The sequence below is a fragment of the Trachemys scripta genome, chromosome 2 (assembly GCF_013100865.1).
Source record: "Trachemys scripta elegans isolate TJP31775 chromosome 2, CAS_Tse_1.0, whole genome shotgun sequence".
In the NCBI taxonomy this organism is placed as follows: domain Eukaryota; kingdom Metazoa; phylum Chordata; order Testudines; family Emydidae; genus Trachemys; species Trachemys scripta.
Genome location: NC_048299.1, coordinates 229,151,819 through 229,179,125, shown reverse-complemented (window position 1 = coordinate 229,179,125; position 27,307 = coordinate 229,151,819). Strand labels below are relative to the sequence as shown.

General features: G+C 38.1%; 1 protein-coding gene across 2 annotated transcripts in view; it reads right to left on the bottom strand.

The window, feature by feature from the left end:
- HNF4G (hepatocyte nuclear factor 4 gamma) overlaps positions 1 to 27,307 on the bottom strand; it is a 77,272-nt gene that overhangs the window by 12,063 nt on the left and 37,902 nt on the right. Inside the window, exons 1-4 of one of the 2 annotated variants that reach the window (XM_034763154.1) lie at positions 12,842 to 13,026; positions 8,877 to 9,048; positions 7,204 to 7,298; positions 2,908 to 3,014 (exon numbers count right to left, since the gene is read on the bottom strand). In XM_034763154.1, the coding sequence (XP_034619045.1) occupies positions 2,908 to 3,014; positions 7,204 to 7,298; positions 8,877 to 9,048; positions 12,842 to 12,959 (492 nt within the window). In that variant the 5' untranslated portion in view covers positions 12,960 to 13,026. Of the gene's footprint in view, positions 1 to 2,907; positions 3,015 to 7,203; positions 7,299 to 8,876; positions 9,049 to 12,841; positions 13,027 to 27,307 lie in introns of those variants that run through there. The other variant, XM_034763155.1, reaches the window with a different exon arrangement.

Sequence of the window (27,307 nt, the reverse complement as noted above, 5' to 3'; positions counted from 1 at the left end):
TTAAGAAGTGTTTTGATAATGCTCTACAAACGGGTAAATGGGAAAGAAACTTCCAGCGAAGAAGGTTCTTTAATCTAGCAGAAAAAGGCATTAGCAAGACCCAATGGTTGGATGCTGAAGCTAGATTAGAAAATCAGACTAGAAATAAACTGCAAATTTTTAAGTGAGGATAATTAACAGTCTAAATTATTTATTTAGGGACATAGTACATTCTCCATCACTCTAGGTCTTTAAATCAAGACTGGATGTCTGTCTAAATGATATGCTATAGCTCAAAGAAAAGTTATGCGCTTGCTGCAAAAATTACTGGGTCACGTTCTAAGACCTGTGTTATGTTGGAGGTCAGATCAGATGATCACAATGGTTCCTTATGGCCTTAAAATATATGAATCTTTGCACTCCCAGAGGTGTCACAGCTCCTGGCTATGCTACCATGACCTTTCCTCTCTCTATTGTCCATTGTCCCAACCTCCTTCTCTTTTAGCATACAGCATGGAGGGGTAAGTAGGGAAAATCATGCTGACAGGGTGAGCATTATCTTGTGGTACTGTATCCCTGATGATTTGAGGGAAGGCAAATGCTACTCAGTCTCACTCCTACCTGAACCTTCAACAATGGTGTAACTTTAACCCTGCAGATTTGGGGCAGAGGAGCTCTTATGGGATTGGGGCAAAGGAGACATGCTCTTCTCTGCTCCTCCTGGAACCATTTACTGCATAAGTAATGGAATCATTAAAGTTAAAAGGAGAAGGGATTAAAACATCTTTGTGCCTTCCTCATTGCTTCTTACATGTGAAAACTCTCCCTGAACTAACCTGTTACCCTACCCTCTTCTCCTTTAAATCTCTCGCTGAAGCCCATATTAAATTTGCCACATGTTTGACTGAGGGTCACATGAGGCTATCTGGCACTTTATTCTCACACCTTATGTGTGTCACTTTTTAGCTCTTTGGGGCAGGACTGTGTCTTCAGATGTGCTTAGCACATTGTGGAGCTGATGCTCTTAGAGACCTCTAGATGCTATGGAAATATAGATATCAAATAATCAAAATACAATATTTAATCTTTAGAGGGGAAAATTCTAGATGGGGAATATATGCTGAAGACAATCATCTCCCAGTTTTGTGGGAGAAAAGCATAAAAAATTGATATTTAGCAGGAGCCCATTTAAGAAAACACTTTTATTCATGAACTGTATGTACCACTTGTCAATGATTAAAGGACTATAAAAACACATATGTGTATGTACTATAAACAAGTTCAAAGAATTACTAAGGAAAACAGCTTATTCTTAGATTTTAAGATCAGAAGAGACCATTATGATCACCTACTCTGATCTCTTGCTCAACACAGGCCAGAAGATTTCACCCAGTAACTTCTGCATCAAGCTCTTAACATACTGGTAATTGAGATGCCTAGGATGACAGCTAAAAGTTAGAGCCCAAACAGAAAGTTAACCATTAATTAGGTTGATATAATTAGAAGTCTGTCACAAATAGAGATGGGCATGAGGCTGCAAAATTTGGACCCAAACTTTCCAAAGTGAAGGGTATTTGGATTTAGGGCTTCTGTTCAGAACATTATGGAGAAAGGAACAGCCGTGAGGTATGGGTTAGATGAAGTGAGAACTTTTCCCTGAGTTTGGGGTTGTTAACATAGTTGCTTGAGGCCTGTATGTAATTATTCAGTTCAGCATCTACCAAAGAAGGAGAAGGCATTATCCTTAAATATTTATCTTTGTTTACTTGTTTGTCTGCCTATGTATTTTTAAGGTGTCCATCCCCATGGCTTCTGAGCATGAGCCCGAGGTGAAACATTAGTTTATTTGTTTGTAAACATGAGTTTGAGATATGAATTAATTTGTACAATAAGAAAACAACAAATCACCAGGCCTGGCTAAAAGTTACTTAAAATCTAACATTCTAAAAAATAATAGGGGAAATGCAAATACCTTTGAAGAGGCTTTTTCATTGACTACTAGAGTCAGGTGTAGTACCAAAGTACCAAGTAGCTCATTTGTACCAGCCTAGTAGTATTAAGTGGCTAATTTAATTCTTTCATTTAATAAGGAACAAAGAAGGATCCAACAAATTTTACAGCTTATGGGTATTTCTTAGAGACAGTTCCATCATACGCAAGCTGCTGACAAAGGACAAGATTACAAAACTTTTGGGGATGTATCATTCAGTATAAAACAGTCAGCATGAAATCATGAAGTAAAGATGGCAGCAGTTGCCCTCTGAGTAAGTTACTAAGAGGTAAGGGAGTGTGAAATCAATTATTATGATTTATTTGAATTACAGGAAACCAGTGAATACTGTTCTACTCAACAATTAATTGGATAAAAAAGAAACCAGAGGAAAATGTAGTTCAAACCAGACAGAGTTCAAAAGCACAATGTGAATAGGTTCAGCATTTGGATCCCTTTTGTTAACCTTATTAGGGTTTATAAAATCCAAACATTAAAGCTGTGATTTTCAAAGGAGCCTAACTAAGGGAGTTAGGCACCCATTGGCATTTATTGGATGTCAGACATTTATCTCTGTTAAGCTCCATTGAAAATCCAGCCTCAAGGACCAGACAGATGCCACTAACTGCTTGAGACAGTACTTAATTTGAAAGTAAGGGGATCATAAAGCAATATTAAGGAAGAAAACTGGGACATATTGTAACTAACACAAGATGAATTTTCTTAAGTGACCTTCTTTACTGGCTTCACCATCAGAAATAGATGTATGTTCTTTATTATTGATTCTTACATTAGGAAGAAGCAGCTGGATTGCATTTTTGGAAGCAGATAGAACATTGGTCTCAATAATTATGCTTTATATAATGAGAAATAGGAAATATTTAACTATGAAAAAAATCTAAAAGGGTGTTAAATAACTTCATGGTGGATCACTGTACCTGCCGAGAAAGAGCCTCAGCTTGTGACAAAGTGTTAATAGAGGGAATGTTGCTGCCATCAAATGTGCTCCTTCTTGTGCTTATCCTGTCCCGTTCATTTTGCACAGCTAGAAAAGAATAATCATGTCATTTATTTGCTTGTAGGCAGTGTGTTTGAACATAATTTCAGAGGGCTGTTATAGAACTATATGAATCACAAGGTCTGACATCCAAAGATGACCTTGAAGTTTCAGCTCAGAGAGTCATGAGAAAGAGTGACAAGAAATCTTGTACATTTCTTATTCATGTAATATTGTTTGTCACTAAAAATTATTCATTTCTAATTATTGTTAGACACGGCATTTTTATGATTGGCTTTATTACAGTAGATTTGCATACTCAACTCAACAATACTCTGTAACTTCATTGGCTGGCCTCTCCTCCATCCTTAATTAACGAAGCCTAATGATATAGAAATCCCAGTCCTATTGAGTTAGGTCAAGGGTTTACAGAGCAATCACTGACAGAATGTCTGAGTCATAGAAATTCTGATACCTCTGCTCATGCTTTCCTGTGAGAAACACTGCAACAAGAGTGAATAATGAACTTAATCCATTAGTAAGGTAATTTTGAGCCTGTAATATTGGGCTCCTCCTTAGGGACGTTCAATTCCTGCCAGTTTATAGAACATTAACTAAGCAAAAATATTCCAAGCAGGTGGGTTGTGTCTCATGAGGCCTAGGAAAGGTGTATAAAAGGCTTTGGATAAGGAACCTTAATGAGCACAGACAGGGCTTATTAAGTAACAAGGCTTACTTTTTAATTCAGGAAAGAAGAGGATAAATAAAACTATCAATCAGATTTCTCAAAATTTCAATTGTATCCAAGGTTAGGCCAAGGAGAGAACAAGCATTGTGCTGATCAACATCCTTCTTTATTGCACTAGGAATCTCATCATGTTTTAAGAGTAGCAGTTTTATTTTCAATCATGTGTTTGTTATTTTGAGGGGGGAAAATCTGCATTACATTGGTTCAGTTGCAGCATGAAAGGCTTCAGTAAAATATTCTTTCTCTACACTGCACAATATCCTGTAGTTTCTATGATGAATGAACACACTTTATTCCAGAGGTACACTAGCTTTTTTGCCAAGGACATTTACTGATGGGCCTCATATCAAGTCATAATAAGAAATGTCTTGCAGTGATAAACATTAAGTGTTAAATGTTCATGTAGAGATGAAACAAGAAATAGGATTTTTTTTTTAAATTGGAGGAACACAATGACTATTCACTTAGTATTTCAAAAAGTAGGGTACTAAATACAAAATTAATTAAAATAATGTCAACATCACATGGGACCAGAAGAAGCAAGACACTGATGGTCAAATACTAAAATTAGATGTTAGCATGCCACCTGCTGGCTGAGCATAGCACTGCCAGTACTCCCTGCCTCAGTTTCCTTCCCCAAGATGGGTCTCCTCCGCATCCCCACAAGTCTGGGTTGGAGGTGTGGCTTACCTCTCCACCCAAGTCACAAATAAATATAACCCCTTCAATGGTAGCAAAAGTCCAAACTAAAAAGTCCTAAACAAACCAAAATGGTTTCTCTGCCTTCCAGGGCTTCGCTTCAGCCTGCCCTTTGGGCCCTGTTTTCAGCCCCTTTCTAAGCTACCTTTGAATCTTTACCCACTCTACTATAGAGCACTTGCCAGCCCCCAAGGCTGGTTCCCCTGCAGTACCCAGCCTCCTGCAGACGCTGGCTCAGGGCCTTCCACAAGAGCCTTCCCACTCCCTGTGTTTCTAACACCCTGACAGATCTCTCTCAGTCCTTTTATAAGGCCCAGGTGTCCATTAAGGTATCACCTGGCTGTCCAGTTCTGCCCCCTCAGGCTGGGAAGCAGCAAATTAATTATAGCACAAGTATGACTGGCCCCATCTCCTCTTACAAGGGCCAGTCACTGGGTGACAGGGCCACTTGCAGAATCAAAGGGAAATACCTTTGTATTGCATACGTACAGGATTCAATGGACTGGATTCACCAGTCCAATAGAGCTTCTTTGCTTACTTAGGCTAAAGCATCCTTAAGCAGACTGGAGATTCCAAGCAGAAAATTCCCTCTGTAAGGGAAATCTCTGCTCTGCTCAATCCTCCCATGATGTGTTGGACCATATACCACCAGCACACACAGTGTTATTTAGAATAAGATCCCTCCAGTTCTGATTTATGCTGTGGCCAGGAGCGGTGCCAGGGTTTTTGGCGCTCTAGGCGTGGGTCCTTCCACGCTCCCGGTCTTCGGGGCACTTCGGCGGCGGGTCCCGGAGCGAGTGAAGGACTGAATTGCCGCCGAGGGTGGCAAAATGCCGCCCCCCCCAGATCTTGGCGCCCTAGGCGACCACCTGGCTGTGGCTGGACAGCTCTGAATCAGCATAGCTCAGATGTAGTGGAGAACCAGGACCAATATGTTTTATAGGAAAAATGGTGTAAAATCAGTGAAAAAAGTTATGCACATTTTTTAATCTATTCATTTTATAAGGTTTGAGTGTCCTTGAAATTCTGCCTTTTGCAAAATGTTGAGGGCCACACAGATAATTCAACATTTTTCTTACAAGGATCCCACAGTGAATTCAAAGCACTACTGATTTTAATGGTCTGAATGCTAGAGGCCAAGTTCTGCACCATTATACCAATGTAAATGCAAAGCAACTCCACAGACTTAATGGAGTTATTTTAGATTCATGACTGTAAATAAGAGCAGAATTTCGCCATGTGACTGCAAGAAGAAAATACATTTAATCCTCTCTCCTACAAAATTTTTTGCCATTAGCAAAGCCAAAAACATATAACACCACACAATAAACCACTCTTACACTAATAAGGTACTTGCAGAAGCACACTGTAAACCCACTTCACTACAGTAAAGTTACAGAGTCGTGCTGTAAACTGGCCTTATGATGGATTAAAAAAACATGCCAAAACAGGTTGTAAAACAGATTCACCACAATAAACATAAGTATAGTAATGTGGGAACCACAAAAGGCTCCATTTTTATTTTATTTGAACATACATGGGATCCCAACCAAGCCATGTACTCTTCTGTCCCTACACAATGATCCCTTCCCTACCAGGATCTGAGACTCTCCTATAGCACTCCAAACTAGTATGTTTTTTCTTGCTAGTGTTGTCTTCTTGGAGTTGTCGGCTACCCTCACTTTAATACAAGGACCTTTCACCTCTCCAGCTTGGAAACTGCCACATAGGGTAACTGTACCCCATCAGTTCCTGGATGGTCTGTAAGGGACAATCCCACACTGCCACTACAGAGGAGAATAGCACTGAATTACTCGCTGCTGCTGCCCCCAGAACGTTATTATCTGACTGACTCAGTAAAAGCACAGAAACTGCAGCCACCCCATCTGAGAAAGTGAGTCACAAAGAGCTTCTGTCAATCCCCTTGACCACATGGGGTAGACTCAGAGCACATAATCAGTACCACCTGACTTGCATGAGCAATAACAAGCAACCAACTTTGAAATGTGAAAATCTGGGCAGCAACATTTTTTTGCAATCAGTAAATTGCTTGAATTTCACTAACATTTCACAAACTTAAACAGGTCTATTTTGAAAAAAATGTTCTCATAGTTTAGCCATCTGTTAGAGCATATTTGGCATCTTAGGTGAACAGATATCATGAACTTTTAATTTATATAATTTTATCTCATTGAATAAGCAAAGTGTGTCTTTAATAATTGCAAAAATGTGTTGTCACCTTAAAAACCTCAAAACCAGAGAACTTCACACACACACTTTTTTCTGATTTATGCACCTCCAACATTTTAACTAAATTAAACAGTTAGCAGATTGACATTGAAAATTATTACTAGAGGCAGTCACCAACCAAAACCCTGGACACAAATTTCATATCTTTATAACGAATAGAACCAAAACTCCAAATCTGAACATTCCTGAATTTATGGATTCCAAACTCAGGTCTGATTTCAGATTTTCACAACGTTTGAAGTGTTGGGACTTGAATCTAGGATTCACATACTACAAAAATAAATTTAAGCTGCAAACTCTGTTCTGACTCTGTTAATTTGTTAGAGGCACAAAATACTATAACTTCAAAATTTACTAACTTAAAAAATTAAATGAAGTATATAATAGTAAAATCACTCTTTCTTTGTGAAGGCACTAGAGTTATCTATTGACTGAGTTATTCTAATGTGATATTCTTTTAGTTTTATACTAAGTTTTAACACTCATTTAGATTAAGTGTTTATTTCTCTTTGTACGTCAAGTAATAAAGCAATCTATTACCTTCTTTTTTCATTCCTGCTCGAAAACACTTTTTTAAACGACAGTATCTGCATTGATTCCTCTTATCCTTGTCAACAACACATTGTCGGTTGAATCTATCAGATACAACAAAGGGTAAACATATTAGAGCATTAATAAAGCACAGTCCTTATTAGCAAGAGGGACAACAATTAATGTGGGCTGTCAAAAACTGTTTCCAACTATCAGCCTTCACCCATCTTTTTCTTTAATTCAGCCTTGAAAAATGTTTTCCACCTGTACATCTGGCAAGAATAATTTCTTATAATGGGCAAGATGCCATTAGTTTTTTCATCATCACAGCAAATATTTTGTATGAATAATAGTATTTAATAGTCAATATTTGGTTTAAATTTTAAAAAACATAATTTATGCCAGAAGCCTTAGGACACAAGACGTTGATAAAAAGGGCTTTAAACAAATGATAGCACGAGTAGGAGAGATCTCTGTATTCTGGAGAGGGGTTCTAGGCAGCCTTGTTGAGGATAGAGAAAGAAAGGAGTGCCAGAGGGCAGTCAATAGTAAAGATCTGGCAGCCCTTTAAAAAGAACAGTGGGGAACTATGATTAAAACAATGAGGGGCCTGGAAGCAAATGTTTCTTTGAGTCTGATGGTCCTCAGGACAGGACAAAATAATTTTGGAAAGCAATATTTGTAGAACAAGAACCATTTGCCATTGCAAATGAAAACAGAAATTTTTGGTCCCAGAATTTCAAAACTTCAAGATTGTTGGAAGGTGTAGTTCAACTAAGTACTGGGCACACAACCATCCAAGTGGAGGTCAGGGGATGTCTCCCTAGTAGTCTATATACATTTTGGCACACCACAAAGGAAAGGTACGATGTGATTAGAAGAACAGTAGAACACCATTTCCAGCAGTACAGAGCTCCTTACAGATAAGTTATCTCTTGTATGTTCTTCAGATCAGGATTTATGAGTCTTAAGCACTCTTTAGAAACTGTCTTTCATCAGAGAAAAACAAATGTTTAGTGAGAAATCTCCAAAATGTTGCTTATCACAAACCCAGCAAAAAAAAAAATTTTTTAGGAAATTCTCTATATGTTCACATACAAAAAATGGTGAGCCAGTTCCTTAGCTGGTATAAATTAGTCTAGCACTAATGACGTTGATAGATCTATCCCAATGTAATCCATCTGAGCATCTGTCCTGGTGTATTTCACCTGGTGCTGGTAACTGGAACAGTCAATACCAAAAAGTAATCGTGATAAAACTTGCCTCTAGTGGAGAATCAAGGTAGGTCATTCTAAAAGATACTATCTTAAAGGTGATTATCTAGATGCTTATTAAATACCTTGTAATATTTATTTTTATTGTTTTGCCTACAGATCATTTAAATGTAACCAAGAATTTCAGAGCAATGAGTATGATTTTCCTCATGAGAGACAGGTAAACATTAAAAATTAATGTATTATGTTTGAAGGGGGGGGTGTTGGGTGCAGACAATTATTTTCAGTGATTTGTAGGAAAGTAATTTTTTCCAATTACATTAACAAACCAACAATCATACATTTTGTCCACTGTATTGTTTATTCAGTTTGAAAAAGAAAGAAAATATTCACTGTATAAATTACATCTGAAAGTGATTTGCCACCGGCTTAATGAATTAAGTTTCCCAAGCTGAATATTTCAAATACCTGCAGGTATAGACATGACTCTTCCGTATGCTACGTCTAAAGAAGCCCTTGCACCCATCACAACTGGAGGCACCATAATGTTTGCCAGTTGCTCTGTCTCCACATATTGCACAAAGACCACTGACTCCATTGTCTGCAGTGTTCATGTTGAGTGGTTCTGCTGAAGAACTGTCTGATGAGGGACAAGAACAACATATGCAGTTATGGTTAAAACCTGAAACGAATACAACACCATGACTATTTACACTTACATGGAGATTTAACTGGCCTTTTCTCTTTTAATTAGCATTTACCATTTACTGATCATACGAAGACAGCATGTCTAATTACATCTGGTTGTTATTCTAATGAATCCTTTCAAACCCATCACGTCTGGTTATCAGAATTTACGATGCTTATAACAAGAAATGCTTTTTGTCCAAACTATTGCAGATTCAAAGAAGTGGTTTGAAAGTTAAAGTGTACAAGAAATACCTAACTTTCTATTTGTGTGTAACTATTTAAATATTCTTGCTAACAGAAATCATTAAGAGGGACATTGGTACAAAACAAAATTTTTTAGTCAGCTGGTAAAACATCCATAAATTAATTCACATGACATTGCAATAGTTGGCTATCATCATTCCTTTCATGAAAAGAATCTCAGTTATTATTGGCACAGGTATTTTTAAAACAGTTCTGAATTAAATTTCATGAAAAAATTATTGGAGAAGGTTGGCATAGTGTTATTTCCATACAGGAAGAGTTTCATGCAAGGTTGATGTAGACCAGTGGGTCTCAAACTTTTTTACTGACGACCCCTTTCACATTGCAAGCCTCTGAGTGTGACCCCCCCCCCTAATAAATTAAACACCTCCTTTAATATATTTAACACCATTATAGGTGCTGGAAGCAAGCGGAGTTTGGGGTGGAGGTTGACAGCTCGCGACCTGCCATGTAATGACCTCATGACTCCGAGGGGTCTCGACCCCCAGTTTGAGAACCCCCGATGTAGACATTCTGTGTGCATCCAGGCATGCCACCTGAATTGGGGGGGGGAGGGATAGCTCAGTGGTTCAAGCATTGGCCTGCTAAACCCAGGATTGTGAGTTCAATCGTGAGGGGGCCACTTAGGGATCAAAAGCAAAATCAGTACTTGGTCCTGCTAGTGAAGGCAGGGGGCTGGACTCAATGACCTTGCAGGCTCCCTTTCAGTTCTAAGAATGGACATATGGTTTTACCACATTTATTCTCTTTTTATTCACTATTTGGGAGAAGGTTTTTGTTCAGATGAATATTTGCAAAATTGCTATTCTTTGTATGTGTGTGTAGTTATACAAAAAGAAGATTCTCCTGTCTACGTTTTCAATCATTCAGTCAAGAAGAAGAAACATTGCTATGTGACTTCGACATTCAATCATATATCACAAATAGTTACAGAATAGTTTATGAACAACACATAGGATAATTTTTTTAGCAAACTATTATTAATATTAATTATTTATATGATGGTAGCATCTACAGGCTTCAACTAAGACTGAAACCCCATTGTACCAGATACTGCACATACATCTAGTAAAATATAGACCCCGTTCCAAAGAACTTACATTCTAAATAGACAAATAGCCAAGAGTGCAAGAAAGTAAGCATGATTTCTATTGTATAGACAGGGAATTGAGACATAGAAAGATTAAGAGTGGAACTGAGCAGAGGTTGGAAGTTCCAGTTTGCAAAGGATTTCAGAATCTGGCTTTGTTCTGATTTGGAATGAAAAACAAACATGTCAAAATTCTCTGCAAGCCAAAATTAAACAAAATCATTTTGGGTCAATCAAAACATTTAGTTTAGACAAAATCAAAATGTTTCATATCAATTTTGACTTATTTTGTATTATAATGAGTAATACAAAATTTTGGAAATTCTAAATTAAGTCATTTCAAAATGAAAAACTGAAATGCTTTATTCCAAAAATGTTGAAATAATCAGTTTCAAATTTGTCAAAACTTTCTCCTCCCTCTCCCTCACCCCCAGTCTTTCGTCTGAAATAAAATTCTGGTGAAATCAACTCAATTTTGTGAAGCATTTCAATGTTGACAGAAGGGCATGTGCCAACAGAATGTGGTTCTGGTGAAGCGTGTCTGACCAGCTCTGATTAAGATACTTGCTCAAGTTCACAGAGGAAATACATAGCAGAGCTGCGAATTGAAACCAGATCTCCTGAGTCCCCATCAGTGACCATTCTTTTAGACTGATTCTTACAGTTACTTAAGATAAGCTTAAAAATGAATTGCAACCAGAATAAGACTACATTTAATAAATATGAATTAAAATTTGCCAACTAATCATTTTCATTGAATAATTCAACCATCTGCATTACCAATATAAACTTCCCTTGCCTAACTTCCCTTCCCCCATGTATATATGTGTATGTGTGTCTGTACCTTTAACAGATCCGTAAGAGTTATGTTAAGCAAAAATAACTAATTACCAAGAAAATCCCCCTTCTTAAATCAAGTAAGTGAAGAAACCATCTAAAGCTCAAGTGACCAATGTTTAAAGCCTCATAATCACTTAAGAAGAGGAAATTTTTCTTTCATGACAAATGTTATTTTTTCTTCTTCTAGGCAGAATCAATAATTAAATCTACATTTCTGTTCACTAGTCTGGTTGCAAAGAAATTGTAATGGAAACATCCAAAATCGAAACAAAAGTTTCAAGACACACCTATACAGGCCCACTTAAGCTCTATATTGTATTTGTGAGATATGCAGAATGAACATTTTTCACATCAAAGACATTATAATATATATATATATATAGAGAGAGAGAGAGAGAGAGAGAGAGCTCAGTGGTTTGAGCATTGGCCTGCTAAACCCAGGGTTGTGAGTTCAATTCTTGAGGGGGCCACTTAGGAATCTGGAGCAAAATCAGTACTTGGTCCTTCTAGTGAAGGCAGGGGGCTGGACTCAATGACCTTTCAAGGTCCCTTCCAGTTCTAGGAGATGGAATATCTCCATTAATTTAATTTACTATGGAACAAAATACAAGTACAAATGAACTTTTCCACAAATGCTGAAATATTTGCTCTGCCTTTTAAAAAACAAACTACAAACAGCAGTAATGTGTCTATAGTTTTAGACTAGATAAAAATAATTGTTGTGCTAGTGCTAAATATACTTTCTCTATCCTTAATGAATTTCAGTTCTAAACTTTAAAGTAATTACATTACATTAAAACATTCACTTTCAAAGATTAAAATTTCCTTTATGTCTGTGGTAGAATATTCAGTTATGGTAAAGTTAAATACAGCATGCAACATGTTTGAGGCAATATTTTTATGAATGGAATGTCACAAAAACCCATAGCATAACAACCCATATCATAAACAATTCTAACCTAAGTTAAAATGTTACACTCATCAAATACCAAGCGCCTCTCCCAGCTAAACATTAGCCTGCAGAGTGTCAATGTGATTAAAAACTTATTACATTATACAAATAAAATATGAGCCCATCAATTGGAAACTAGACAGCCAGAGCAAGGAGATCATTTTCTCCACAATCGGTAAAATTTCCCAAACCTCTGGATAATTTTGTTCTATTTGTCATTTAAAATGTTATGTGCAAAATCTACCTTCATGCCCAAACTGTCAATACTACTTATTCATTTGTTTTACAGTAAATAAAACAACAGCTGAAAGCCCCCTTTTCTTCCTTTGATTAATTGACTGATGACAGGGGAATTCATTTACTTTCTTACACATAACTGGTATTTTATTTTCTTTAACAGAAAAAAGTTATCATTTTATTACTTAGATTTAATGATGAAGTGTAAAAGAGCAGATCTGTTGCCATAACTCCCCTCCCCCGCCGCCCAAATGCTCTATTAATAAAACATTTAACTAGCACCTTACAGCATTACTTAGTTTTACTTTTTTCCGTTAACCCATAGTTTGATTTTGCATCACTGAGCAGAAGAGAACTCACCATTGCCATTATACAGAATCTGCATAGTTTCAAACTCCAAAGTAGTATAAGTTGGATCTAAGACTTCACTGTAGTTTGCCATGTCCATGTCCAATACTGGTTCCGACAGCCTCATCATTGAATGGGAAAACAGTAAAAGAAAGCTACTCAAGAGTACAAATGCAGAATTAAGAGATCTACTCTGTTTTGCTGGCAATCAGTGATTGATAATCCAAAGTTAACAGTAAACAGTGTCACTTATGTGCAGCGATGGGAGGAGCTGTAAAACTGCTTCTGCATGCCATATTCTGACTATATCTTTTTTTCTTTTATGGTACACCAAAGCAATTCTTGTGATAATCTTGGAATGTTCCATAGACTAGTCTTATCAGGAGTCATATTGGCTTGAATTTTCGAGGAAATTGAAAAGGGTGTCCAGCAGCTGATTCTGCTCATTTTAATAACAAAGTGCCAAAGGCTACCCATTCCCTGGATCCCTGCTACATAGCCTCTGTGAGTATGGAAGGCCCTAAACACATGCAGAACCACAGGGGGTCTTCAGGTAGAAAGACTCCATACCTACATTCCCAATTGCTATCACAACCAATGTTCTGCACAAGTGGTAGTGAACTGGCTGCATAGACATGTTATACCAAGCCACTATGTTAAAGGGAAGATTCCTTCTTCTCAACCCCAATAAAGAGCCACTTTATGCAGGTTTTGCAGAGAGGAAGGAGGGCAGCAGAATTTGGTCCATACACAAGCTGCTCTTAAATACTGTTTTACAGGATTCCATACATTTATGATGATCCCAGGAGTTAATTATGGGAACCCACTCTTTGTACAATACAGTTACATTAAAGATTACCAGCAGAGAACTGTAAAACTAACTAGCAGGTGTTTAATTAGCTACATTCAATGACTGGCTACATACAGGGTCAACCTGTGATAGATAGTAAGGCAACTCAGCCTCAGCGTAGCCTGCGATCAGAGAACTATCCACCGCTGAGTGTGATGGAAACATAATTATAATGACGACCCAGCTACGGGAAATCAGGGAGAGGACTTCTTAAACAAAACTGGGAACTCAGTCTAAGGGAGGCGACCCAGAAAAGAGGAGCAAGGGAAGTTCCATTGTGGGAAGGGACTGGGAAAGTCAGGCTTGATGAGACCCACAGAGAGCAGGTTAGGCTCCTGTGGCAGAGGGCTCTAAAAAAGGCCCTGTAAGGAAAAAGGAAGGTCCTTGAGGAAAGCTGCTAGAGTCCCAAACATGGGGAAGTACAATAGAACCTCAGGGATATGAACACCAGAGTTATGAACTAACTGGTCAGCCACACACCTCATTCTGAACTGGAAGTATGCAATGAGGCAGCAGAGACCAAAAAGAAAGAAAAAAAAGGCTGTACAGTACAGTGCTGTGTTAAATTTAAACTACTAAAAAAAAGGTTAAGTTTAAAAAAAATATTTGACAAGGTAAGGAAACTGTTTCTGTGCTTGTTTCATTTAAATTAAGATGGTTAAAAGCAGCATTTTTCTTCTGCATAGTAAAGTTTCAAAGCTGTATTAAGTCAATGTCCAGTTGTAAACTTTTGAAAGAACAACCATAATGCTTTGTTCAGAGTTACAAATATTTCAGGGTTACGAACCCATTCCCGAAGGGTTCGTAACTCTAAGGTTCTACTGTAATGGGAAAACCCTGCTGGGAGGAACCAACATAGGGGAACACTCTACAGGGACCATGAGCGGGGATCAATAAGCAGATAACTTCATCATGGCCCAAGATGGGCGGAAGAATCATTTGTTTAGACATTTATTTAAAATTTCAGATGGACTTTTTGTTATCCTGGCAGAGGATTGAACCTTAAGGTGACCTGGCCCGAGGGTGAAGCCATGGAAAACTCAAACACACACCGGCTAATGGGGCCATGGAAATGGCTACTCAGAGTACAAGAGGTGAAGTTTCCTGCAACAGCACAACCTGATGCCAGAGACACTACAGCAGTAAGATCTACTATTCACAATATAATAATGTTTATTTGAATGAAAAGCTATTTGGAGATGGCTGTTCTTGCAAAACTAGCCCCCAAACAATTCCTTTAAAAGCCCCTTTAATTACAACAGCATATAAAAACAATAAGGGAGAGTCCTTGAATCAGGCCTTTTGAGCACAAGCAAAACAAAGCATCATTGCATCTAACCAGAAAGCAGAATATCGGACAAACTATATAATGTGGTGCCTTTTATTTGACTTCTCCCACTTTCACTCAAGAATCAATATGACTTTCTGAACTCCACGAACCGGAAGAGAAGACTATTATGATATCTGGGAATTCTACCAAATTCTTGGGATTGGGATCCCAGACATTAAAACATTGTGTGTCTAGAAACATGAAAGACCTTCTCTCCTAAGGGTCAAATTTTTAAAGGTATTTAGGTGCATATAGATACAAGTAAGTGCTTTTGAAAATCCCAGTAGGCACCTCGGTGCCTAACTTCCATTGAAATTTCCTATCTGTATCTGCAGGTGCTTAAATACCTTAAAAAATTATGAAAACTGTTCTACATTTATGATATGGTACATAGATTTCTGCCTTTAACCATACTTACTTTTCCAACAAAGCCCAACTTTTTAAAAAGCTGATATAGGATTTTCTTGAAAGATTTGGAGGGGAAAAATCTGTAGCTGAAATACCACATTTATTTAGCAAAATTCTTTGAACTGTTTTCATCATGCACTAAAATCATCTGATGTTTTCTAAGCCTTTCAATTTGAAAGTGATTTTCAATAGCTGTAATATTGCAGTAGGATAATTGCTAATAATCTAATTATTCACCAAACTGGTAGAATAAACATGCTACTTTAAACAGTACATAAAGGTTTGAATGTTAACTAAAATTATTTTTCAATTCTGACACCTAAACTTTTGAGAAGATTTTAAATGAAGATGTGATATTTCTAGAAATGGCCACTAGCTTTTTCACACAAATTTTTTAATTGCCCAAGAATCAAAAAAAGGATACAACACTAAGCAAGTTTTTGGCCATAAAATAATTGTATACAGCTAGGTTACATGCTCAGAGCCCCAGGCCTAAAAGACTTGGGTACCTGCTTAACTTTAAAGTGGGGAGGGAAAAGAATCCTACTCCTCCACTTCTATCAGAATGGCAGGGGTCATAAGAAAAGCCATACTGGGTCAGACCAAAGTATCTAGTATCCTGTCTTCTGACAGTGGCCAATGCCAGGTGCCCCAGAGGGAATGAACAGAACAGGTAATCAAGTGAACCATCCTCTGTCATCCTTTCCAAACTACTGGAAAACAGAGGCTAGGAACATCATCCCTGCCCATCCTGGTTAATAGCTATTGATGGACTTATCTTCCATTAACTTATCTAGTTCTTTTTTGATCCCTGTTATAGTCTTGGTCTTCATAACTTCCTCTGACAGAAATACTTCCTTTTATTTGTTTTAAACTTGCTGCCAATTAATTTCACTTGGTGACCCCTAGTTCTTGTGTTATGAGCACGAGTAAATAACACTTCCTTATTTACTTTCTCCCACACCTCAGTCATGATTTTATAGACCTCTTTCATATTCCCTCTTAGTCGTCTCTTTTCCAAGATGAAAATTCCCAGTCTTATTAATCTTTCTTCGTACGTCATATGGAAGCTGTTCCATATGCCTAATCATTTTTGTTGCCCTTTTCTGTACCTTTTCCAATTCCAATAAATATATTTTTGAGATGGGGCAACCACATCTGCATGCAGTATTCAAGATGTGGGTGTACCATGGATTTATATAGAGGCAATCTGATATTTTCTGTCTTATTATCTATCCCTTTCCTAATGATTCCCAACATTCTGTTAACTTTTTTGACTGCTGCTGCCATTGACTGGATGTTTTCAGAGAACTATCCACAGTGACTCCAAGATCTCTTTCTTAAATGGTAACAGCTAATTTAGACACCATCATTTTATACACCTCTACACCGATATAACACGACCTGATATAACATGAATTTGGATATAATGCGGTAAAGCAGCACTCCGGGTGGGCGGGGCTGCACGCTCTGGCGGATCAAAGCAATTTCGCCTATAGCGCGGTAAGATTTTTTGGCTCCCAAGGACAGCGTTATATCGGGGTAGAGGTGTATGTATAATTGGGATTATGTTTTCCAATGTGCATTACTTTGCATTGCAAATATGACATTGTCCAACATGACATCTGTTATTGAAGCCTCAGGACTGCACATCCGGCTGGTGCATTTGTCCTCTTCAAGGAGAGTTGTCAGTATCTCTCCGTACCTGAAGGTCCTGCTCCTTCTATGCTCACTCTCTCTCCCACAATCCCCCTCTCAGGCTGGGGCACAGGGAACCCTTCCTGAACAGAGCTCTACAAGATGAAAAGTGTATAAAATGACCAAACCCTGCCTTCCCCAGGAGAATCTCATCCATTCTGGCTCATCAGAGCCTTCACGGACTACAAAGGTGCAGGAAGCACTTGATCCTTTGTAGTGATGACATTTAAAACCCCATTAAATAGATTCCTTTTATATATATATATATATATATATATATATATATATATATATATAAAAAAAAAACTACAGTTAAAGTTCATAGTAGGACAGTATAGTGTCCTTTTTAATGTTTTTGTTGACGTAAATCACAATAAATTAAGTCATATATTCGTGAAATTTTACATAAATATGATTTAGGCATTTAGTAGAGACATGACCTTTACAGTCAAGATACAATTTGGGGTAAATTATCCTCCCATCCAGGGTTCATATATTCATACATGGGATCAATGCAGGCTAGCATTAATTCTACCTTGTTTCTTGTAATTTGACTAGTTTCATCAGCTAATCTGGATGTGATCCTGGGAGCTTTGCCTGATTAAGGAGAGGAATTTATAATGGCTCCTCCTTGTCATTTGCTGGAACTCAGCTGTCCACCCTGGGTTAAGTGATAAAGTGTGGGGGGAAATAGCATAGTATATATCTGGTTGAAATTATGAGGTGAGATTCCATATTCACATTGAGTAGCACCTTAGGCCTCAAAGTTACACTATGAGACTAAGATTAAGTATGAGCATAAGTCTTTACAGGATGGAGACCTCACTATGTAAGTAGCCCTACTGATCTGGAGAAAAAAAAAAAAGATCAACTCCATTGGGTCTACTTGCAGAGAAAGGCACTACTCATTGTCAGAAACCGTGGCAAAATCTGGCCATGATGTAATCCCAAACACTGTCAAAACAACCAAAATTGACTCAAATTATTCACCCAGAAAGAACTTTGAGGTTTTTTTTAGTTTAGTTGCAATAGTACAGTAATCAATTTTTCAGCCACAGAAAATGACTAGATTTTGTCACAGACAATTAATACAATCTAAAATTGTGAGTACAAAAATGTGAAAAGGTAATCACTCCGTTTTGGCCTAGCTTCAAATATGGATCTGGAACCAGAGGTGCTGAGGATCGATGCATAGCTCCAGATAGATTTCAACCTTCAATCCACTGTCAGTCCAAGCTTTATAAAGTTTACTAGCATTCAGACCCAGGCACAGTGATATTCTTTTCACATTATTAGACACCTGTATTGTTTTTCAAATTTTTTATGACCTTGCAACTTGTAGCCTGAAATGCTCTTTCATATTCTGAGCTACGTCATATACCTCTGACAGCAGGGAAATACTAGCCTCAGATAAGCAGAAGTTTAAAAATGGCATGACTAGCCCAGCAAAAAAAAAATGTTCCTTTGAGATGTTTACTTTGATTCTGTAAACCAGAGTAAGAAATGTGATTTAAAAAAAAAAAAAAATCTGCATAATTCTGAAGGAAGAAAAAGAAGGTACATTTAAAAAAAAAATCTGAACTCATTATCAACTGATACAGGCACTAGCAGAAAGCAATCCTATCTTATCTGTAAGACTATTAAGCCTCTTAATCATCCTTCTGCCTATATTAGATTTAATCATTCTTTCTGATCATGGTGTAAAATAGAACACAAGCTAATAAAATCAAGGTTATTTCAAATCAAACCACAATTGATAGTGAAAGCATGTCTTTAAAAGCTGCAGTTGGAAAAGTGTATACACGATTATATCCTCTTGTATGCTTATTCCAGATTGACAAGTTAGGTTCCTAAAATAGTGTCAGTTCTGGGGCTAGCTTGTGATTTATCCATTTGCTCTAAGTCAGAGGCAGAGAGTCACAGTCTCCCTCCCACTGGGCCCCACTGCTATGGAGAGGGAATAAACTGCACTGGGTCTACACGGGATTCATCATGTCTGCCAATACTGACATTGGGGAGAGGGATAGCTCAGTGGTTTGAGCATTGGTCTGCTAAACCCAGGGTTGTGAGTTCAATCCTTGAGGGGGCCACTTAGGAATCTGGGGCAAAATCAGTACTTGGTCCTGCTAGTGAAGGCAGGGGGCTGGACTCAATGACCTTTCAAGGTCCCTTCCAGTTCTAGGAGATTAAATTTAATACTGCAGCACACCTCTGTTGCCCAGTGTGTTGGCAGGGATGGATGTTTCACTCTGCCTCTTTCCATTCACATGTGTGAGGGGTGGGACACAGTGATTCTGCACAGCCTGCTTTCCCCCAGTGCTGTGAGCAATTTTATGCACATATTGTGCAGCCATGTAAGTGGGGCCAGAAACTTGTTCTAAAAGAATATATTAATTCAGTGAAAGATGCCAGATCACAGTGACTCTATTTATCTGCCTAACAGTTACTGTACATAAAGCAGCAGTGCAAATTTCCTTGCCCCACCAGTGTGTCTCAACCCTGTCTTGGAGGGACAGCCCAATCAGAGGTAGGAGAGAGTAGTCCAGTGTTTTGCCCATGCAACTATTTGCCTCTCAGCTGAAAGACAACAAGGGTGCTAGTTAATGACGGACAAACAGCATGGTTGGTAATGTGGACACTTGCACACTAGGAACGGGATTCAATCACCAGCTTGTTTTATCTAGGGAAACAGCAAAGGAGATAATGTCTTTTGGTCACAACTGACCTGGGCTATATTAAAAGAGGTGACATAGCAGTCAAAGACTCTACATCCCATGACCCATCCTCTCATGGACCACTCAGCTTCCTTATTGCTGTGTGTTTTGCAATAAATGGATACAGCACAGGACCTTCATCATTGATGTCACAGTGCCACTTTGCCAGCATTTCAGTTCCAATTACAATGTTTAGGGAGAGTGTTTCAATCAAGGATAAGCATTTTGCATGTGCCAACAAATACATTCAACAGGCATAAAAACTAACAATGTGTGAAATTCCACACCAGTAGGGCCACCTACTTTAAAGAAAAATAGGAATCTGTGCCTCATTTTAAGCCCATCTTAGAATGGAACCATAAATATGGAGTCGTTACCACCCATTTGTTAACTTCAAATTGGCCTCAGGACTTGAACTCCAAACATAGTCATCACAACATGATATTGTTTTATAATAAAATAGTGAGAAAATCAATTAGCCACTTCAGAACATTTATGACAACGAGAGTGATACCTCTAGATACCAACATCCGCCAGCACTGAAGGCTCGGGAAGGCTGCACCTCCCAATTCCCGGCCACATTTTGTAATGGGGCCCTATATTTAGCATGTGTGGAACCAAGACCATAGATGCTATTTCTGAACTTTGGTGACTGAAATCCAGATTTGTGGCTCAGGTCCATCCCTAATAATTATATAATTAATCAAAGGGAAAAAGATTGGGTGGAAAAGTATTAATTTGTACTACATATTAGGGTTGGGTGTGTAGCACCCTGATTTGATGCAGAATTACAACCTGTTTTGTAATTAATAATTCAAATATCAAAAGTTGACTCTTGGGTCTTAAATAAGCTGTATATCCAAGACATTACAGTATTAAATTTATTAGATTTGTGCAAAATATTTTTTTTTTCTTGTGCATGAAACTACTGTAAGGACTTCTGTTTTATGGCAGGAAAACGTCCGCAGGCTTCTCTCAGTTCTGAAACATTACTGAAAATCTGCAACACTACAATGCAAAAATATATGTTCCAGAGCCAAACAAGAACAAGGCTGGCTTCTGAATTGGTTAATGTTAAAGGAATTTGCAAACCAATTTGTGACTCATGGGATTAAATACGGAACAACTGCTCCCACTAAACTGATCTAAGGTAGTAAAAACAATGCAAGCTTCTCTATATAGTACCACCACTAGCTTAGTTTAGACAGCATACAAGAACAGATGTATCCCATTTCACACTGTATCTTCATTGTGAGTTTGTCCAAAAAGTTGTGGAAGGGAGGGGGGAGTTAAAAGAAAAAAAACCCACCAAAAATTAGAGCTAGTCACTGAATTTAATGAAATATTTTCACAGTTCACCTATTAGGCTAGGCCGTAAGATTAGCTGTAACAACCATGCCAGGTGAAACATAAGTACAAATCTTTGTGGGAAATAAATCTATACTGAGCCTGTTTCCATTACATACATTTTTAGACACTTAGACCACCCTCATGCATTCTGCAAATGCTAGTCGCTTGCAGGTGCTGAACTAACTCCTATTTTCATCAGAACCAGTGATTCATTACATAAAGCTCTATTGTATCACATGACAAAAATAAATAACTTTTAATGCAGTATGATGAGCCTTTTTATTTTTAAGGTAATTGGGAACAGACTAACGTTGCATGTTTCTTAACTAGACACCGAAATTGTCTTCACATTTATACCTTTGGCTTAATAAAGAATCCATTTCTGAGATCTTTCAACTGTAACCTCCACAGTCATTAATAAAAATATATGGAAACCAAAGAATCTGTATGACCTCTGTTAAGTCACATTTTTGTTAACCCTTTGGAGACTGCAGACATGCCCTACTGAGCACTAATTTGGCTGACAGTGTGGAAAATGATGCCAGCTAAGTTCAGGGGATGGTAATATATGTAGGTTCCATGAGATTTTTCAAAACTGACTGAGATTTGGCCACACAATGCCCTTTAATTTCATTGTACAATTTTCAACTGATGCCAGCTGAGGGCCTAGTCCTATGTGTAGTTGAGAGGCCATATTAAAGGAATATGATCCAGGTTTTTATGCTTGAAAGGGTTTTCCGGCCAGAATTGGATCGATACAACATATTCTAAAAGTGTAAAAGTTTTATAAATTTTATATCAAACTGCTGATTACCTTGTTACTGTTTGTAACTGACCTAGAGTTTTGGCAACAGCCGTATATAATAGTAACATTATATAGATATATATGGAAAATGTTACACCCGCTAGGTGAAGTCAAGATAAACAAAGCTATCTGTTTTACCTGATTTTAATCGATCACTTACACACACAAAGCAGTACACAGAATGTCTGTTAAACAACAACTTGAAAAGTGCAAGTCATGTTTTGGACGGCATGACCTTTTTGGATGCTATCTTGCTGGGTTTTTTTAAACATTTGAATCATTCATGATTACGGACTATTTTGGTTTTCATCATAAGGTAGTCACCCAAAGTTCTATAGAAGCCAAAGCTGTGAAAATAAACCCTTTTGCTGCTGCTCATTCACTGATCCAGATGCTCTCCTACCTTCGTCTACCCTTCATTGAAATCAGTTGACTGTTAAGAGTGAACCAACTACATTCTATAGTCTAGCAGTTGCCTGAACCTCTCTAGAACACTTGGCATTGTAACACTGCCTGCTGCTGGACAATACACTTGTGTGGATTTTTTTAATTCCCCAGAAACTTCTTTTCCACAGTACCAAGATGTGCAGTAATATAACTATCTGTATTTAAGATGAAAAGGTAGGAGTGATGTCTCTACTATCTCCATGGTAAGGACTGGTCAGAAGCATCCCCTGACTACCTTCCATAGTCTTGGAAGATTTTCTTGGGGGTTGGGGGAGGTATTATTTCTTTATCACCCTCATGTTTCAGTGACTCTTCAGTCAAAAAGATTCAGTCAACTCCCACCAGAGCCTATTACTGCACACCTTGCTTTAGGAAGAGGGGAACAGTCAGAGAGGGGTGGAAGGTGCTCTCTCTTTCCCAGGGCTAACAAAACCTGCTAGTGAACCCTTTATATTACCACTTGACCACAGGGTAAGCTCTGTGTCATACTCTCTTCAAATTTTAACCCAATTCATCACTAAGCACATTACCATTTCTTCAGAGTACACAGAACACCAGACATTTCCTTTGAAAATTTATGTAAAGTATTTACTACAACATTGTTGCAGCATTAGCACACCCTTTTGTGTTTCACTTAGCAGCTAGATTATATACTCTGAACCAAATTATCCTTTAAATGTTTATATCACCATAAAGATAGGAATAGGTTCTCTTGAATATAATGGAAGGTGGATCTTTATTGCATTGACTATACCACAATCTGATGAGCTCAGCAACCAGCACTCAATGAGATATTAACATTTAAATTGGTGACACGAAGGGAACGTGAGGGATTGGGAGAGAGATAATTCCACGTCAGCTGTTAAGACGGAGAAACTTTTACCTGAGAATACCCATCTCCATCGCAGTAGAGGGGGAGGGACAGGATTTGGCAAGAGAAGCTTGACAATGCCCACCCCTGGAGTCTCTCTGTGAAGGGAGGGCATAGCTATCTGATGACAGCCTCCCGTCCATCCCACTCACATGGTCCATATGGGGAGTTGGGAGAAGCAAGGGGAGGCAGGACAGAAGTCTCCTCCTCCTACAGCTCTCACAGGTCAGTCTGGTGGAGGTGACTGATAATTGGTTCCCTCTTCCCCTTCCCCCTATTTGTAAGGCCATCTCAGGCATGTGGCTGCCATTGCAGGCATTTGCAGCTCCCCCCATACATACACACCCCTTATCCTACACAATGAGTTCTAATAGTTTTTAGGACTGGGTTTCCAGATTGCTGTAGGACTGGCCAGATCACTTTTTATGGGGGTCAAGAGGAAATTTTCCCCTCTGGATGAGATTGGCTCTATGTGTGTGTGTGTGTCCCTGTCTCACAAGTTCACCGAGGCCAGGATACCAACATTTGGGAATTGAATGGTACTAAAAACAAAACAAAAACAAAAACCTGGACGGAGGAGGTAAAGCATCAGGATAAACGAAGATATCGCTGTTGTCACAATTTGTAGCCTGTCTCCACAGCAGGCAAGAGTGGTTTTAGGGGGTCAGCTCCTTTGGTAATACCAAAAGGCAGCTGGCATAGCTGCCTCTGAATTGGGAGGCAGTAGAAGGTCTTAACTCTCCCATAGATTGACCACATACCCCTCAATTATATCTACATTTTTCTTTGTGCATGCTGTGAAAGGCAACACAGTGGGGCTTAACCGTATGTATGGGTATGGGAGGATTAAACTGAATGAGCTGATCTGTCTTGTCCTGGAGGCCGTCTCACCTTAAGCAGGTTAACCTTGCCCTAGACCCAATTGATTTCCCCATCCCCCACCCCATTAGTGGTTAATGTTAGTAAAGTTGCACCCTGCCACTTCATTCTATCTTGTGTCTTCATTCTCATGTGTATTCTGATCAATCATAAATTTGCTAACCCTATCTATTGAGCCAGGCACTGGTAGATAATTATAGATTGGAAGGGAGGGGCGCTTAGAGGAACTCGATTATATTTCCCTTTACATATGATAATAGACAACAGTTATGTGTGCCTTGGTATACAATATTAAAATACCTGCCCTTTAACATCTTTGTTTTTATGTAATCCATGAAGTATTTTCTGTCTGGAAGTGGCCAAGGAGTTTGTGTTTGATATAATTTTGCAGTGAGCCTGGGACAGATTTGCTGAGTTATAGTTAAATGACATGTGATTGGTGAGTTTGTTAATTATTTGCTTAGATCAAGTAACTTATTCTTTTCTGATACACATTGAAAAAATTAATCAGAGACTCACTCTGGAGAGTAGACTGAAAAGAGGGGAGAGTTCAAAAGCAAGATTAAAAACAACTACATCATGGTATTTATAAGCAAGATAAAAAATCCTAGTTTAAGAATATCTAGGTAATTAGTAGTTTGATAATAATCCTTCTCAGCAGGCTTTTACTCATATCAGCTCATAAACAAAGTTTTATATACATGGCTAGATAACATTTACATGCATCTTATCCACATTTACCTTGAGAAAAACAATGTAAGAATGTAATATCATAATGGGATACATTTTCCTTTTTTCCCCATAGATAAGTAAAAGAACTTGCTTTTGCGCGACAAAACAAAACAGATCTAAAAAGGTGAAAGCAGGGGAAGGTAGTTTTATTAGCCTTTTTAGAAGCTCTCTTTCCTGTGTAATAAGTTAATCATATCAAGTTGTATGATTTCTGTATTCATCCTTTGCCAAATGTGTTAAAATCTGTTTAAAGTAATGTTCCAAAACAAATTCAATAGAATTCTATTCAATGTTAGTAACTATATAACTCTGGGTCTTATGGGACAGTCAGTTTAAGTCACTGAGTAGTCAACAGGATCCATTAGGTCCAGTTACTCTGCTTAAAATGTTTAAATTTTAACTAGTGCTTAAACTGACGCATCACATTCTTGCTTAAAGAATTTAAATCTCACCACTGACCACTTAACTCTTACAAAGACCAACTGAAGTGCAGTTGTCAATCATTTCAGAGCTTGTCCTTAGCTGGATAACTTCTCTTAACTTTTTATTATCAAAAAGATTAATAATGAGAAGCTTACAGTATTACTGAGACTATAAGTGAAAGTACTGTAAAGGAATAGAAAATTCAAAAGTTTCTTACTTGAACAAAGGAACAACATGAAAGCAGGATGGAATCCAAGCATAAATTTCATAAATGTTTAGGACCAGATTTTCAAAACCATCCAGTAGTTTCCATGTAAGCACCCTAAATAAGTGCCCAGATTTTCAAAAGAGCTCATTTCCCAAGTTAGGTAGGTACAGTGGCCTGATTTTCAAAAGAGTGCAGAACCAAGCAGCTTCCAGTGCAATGAGAGCTCAGCATTTTTGAAAATCTGGCTCTTAAAACATTGCAGTGCTCCCTAAGAAGTAAATGAACTATTATCAACCCCAAATGTTCAAAAATCATAAATCAGGCTCCAAAGTACCAGGAGATCAAAACCCATTAATATTCATAGAAAATGTACATTATTTACCCATAGCTAATAAATATGTAACGAAGTAATTTTCGTTTTCCTCAGACATGTAACCTCAGCAAATCTATATCCTCTCGAATGTTCAGAGAAATCCTATTATCTTTAATGGATGTTATGCATGCACTTAGAAAGAACAGAACCTATAATGCTCAACTTTACAATGTAAATCTTTAGAAATCTCCATATAAATTTAAATTTAGCTGATCCCAATAAACAGCATTAATGTTCATTTTAGTTACTTCAAAATCAGCAAAAGTTTCTCTTTAAAAGTTGGTGGGGATGTGTTAGAAATTAAGACCACCTACATCACAGATTAATAAACTACAGGCTGAGAAATCTCACACTGAGATGCAAGCCTGGGAACTTCACTGATGTGGAAACTGTGGTGAGAACAGTGGAGCAGAGAAATTAACCAAAATCTACTCAGGGGAAACTTGTCAAAGCTTCACTGTGACAATACAAGAGTCAAACATAGTGTTAATCACTGAGTTACTATCTGTGTTCATGCTTAAATAGTCAAAGGTGAAGGCAAACAGGTTAATTCTCCCCTCGATGGAACATGTCACCCTTCTGTCTGGTACGATGTTTTGGACAATAGAAAGGGACACATCCAGATGTTGGCATCAATAGCCCCTTGGTCATACTCCATCTAAGATATTCATGTGGCCCCCATTACCACAGTGGGGGAGGGATAGCTCAGTGGTTTGAGCATTGGTCTCCTAAACCCAGGGTTGTGAGTTCAATCCTTGAAGGGATCATCTGGGGCAACAAAAAAACATCAGCGACGGTACTTGGTCCTGCTAGTGAAGGCAAGGGACTGGACTCAATGACCTTTCAAGGTCCCTTCCAGCTCTATGAGATAGGTGTATCTCCATATTTATTTAAGTATTTGAGGACCTCACAATCATTTATTCTAATACCCATGTGCAGTAGGGAAGAACAATGATGCTTATATTAGGGACTGAGAACTAAGGCACAGAGAGATAAAGTGTCTTTCCCAAAGCCACACAAAAAGTCTATGGCAGAGCACAGACTTGAAGACTTGTCTCCTGAGTCCCAGGCTAATGAACATCCTTCCTCGATTTTCCTTGAGTACTTCCTAATTGCTGACAATATGCGCTCTGCCTAAAGACACTTGCTCCAAAACACTTGAACTTTGGGAAAAGGGTTTGCCTAACAAACATGGTTCTTCAATTCAACCAATAGTGGACAATGTTTCAAGCGATTTGTAATAAAAATCAGAGAGTGACGTCTCTCAGAATAAGTTTAATAAAAACCCAAGAGAAGCAAGGTGATGCACATCAGTAGTTACAATAAGTGACAGGATATACACAGATTGAAATGTGGACACAGGGACGTATGTATTTAACAGGACCAGTTT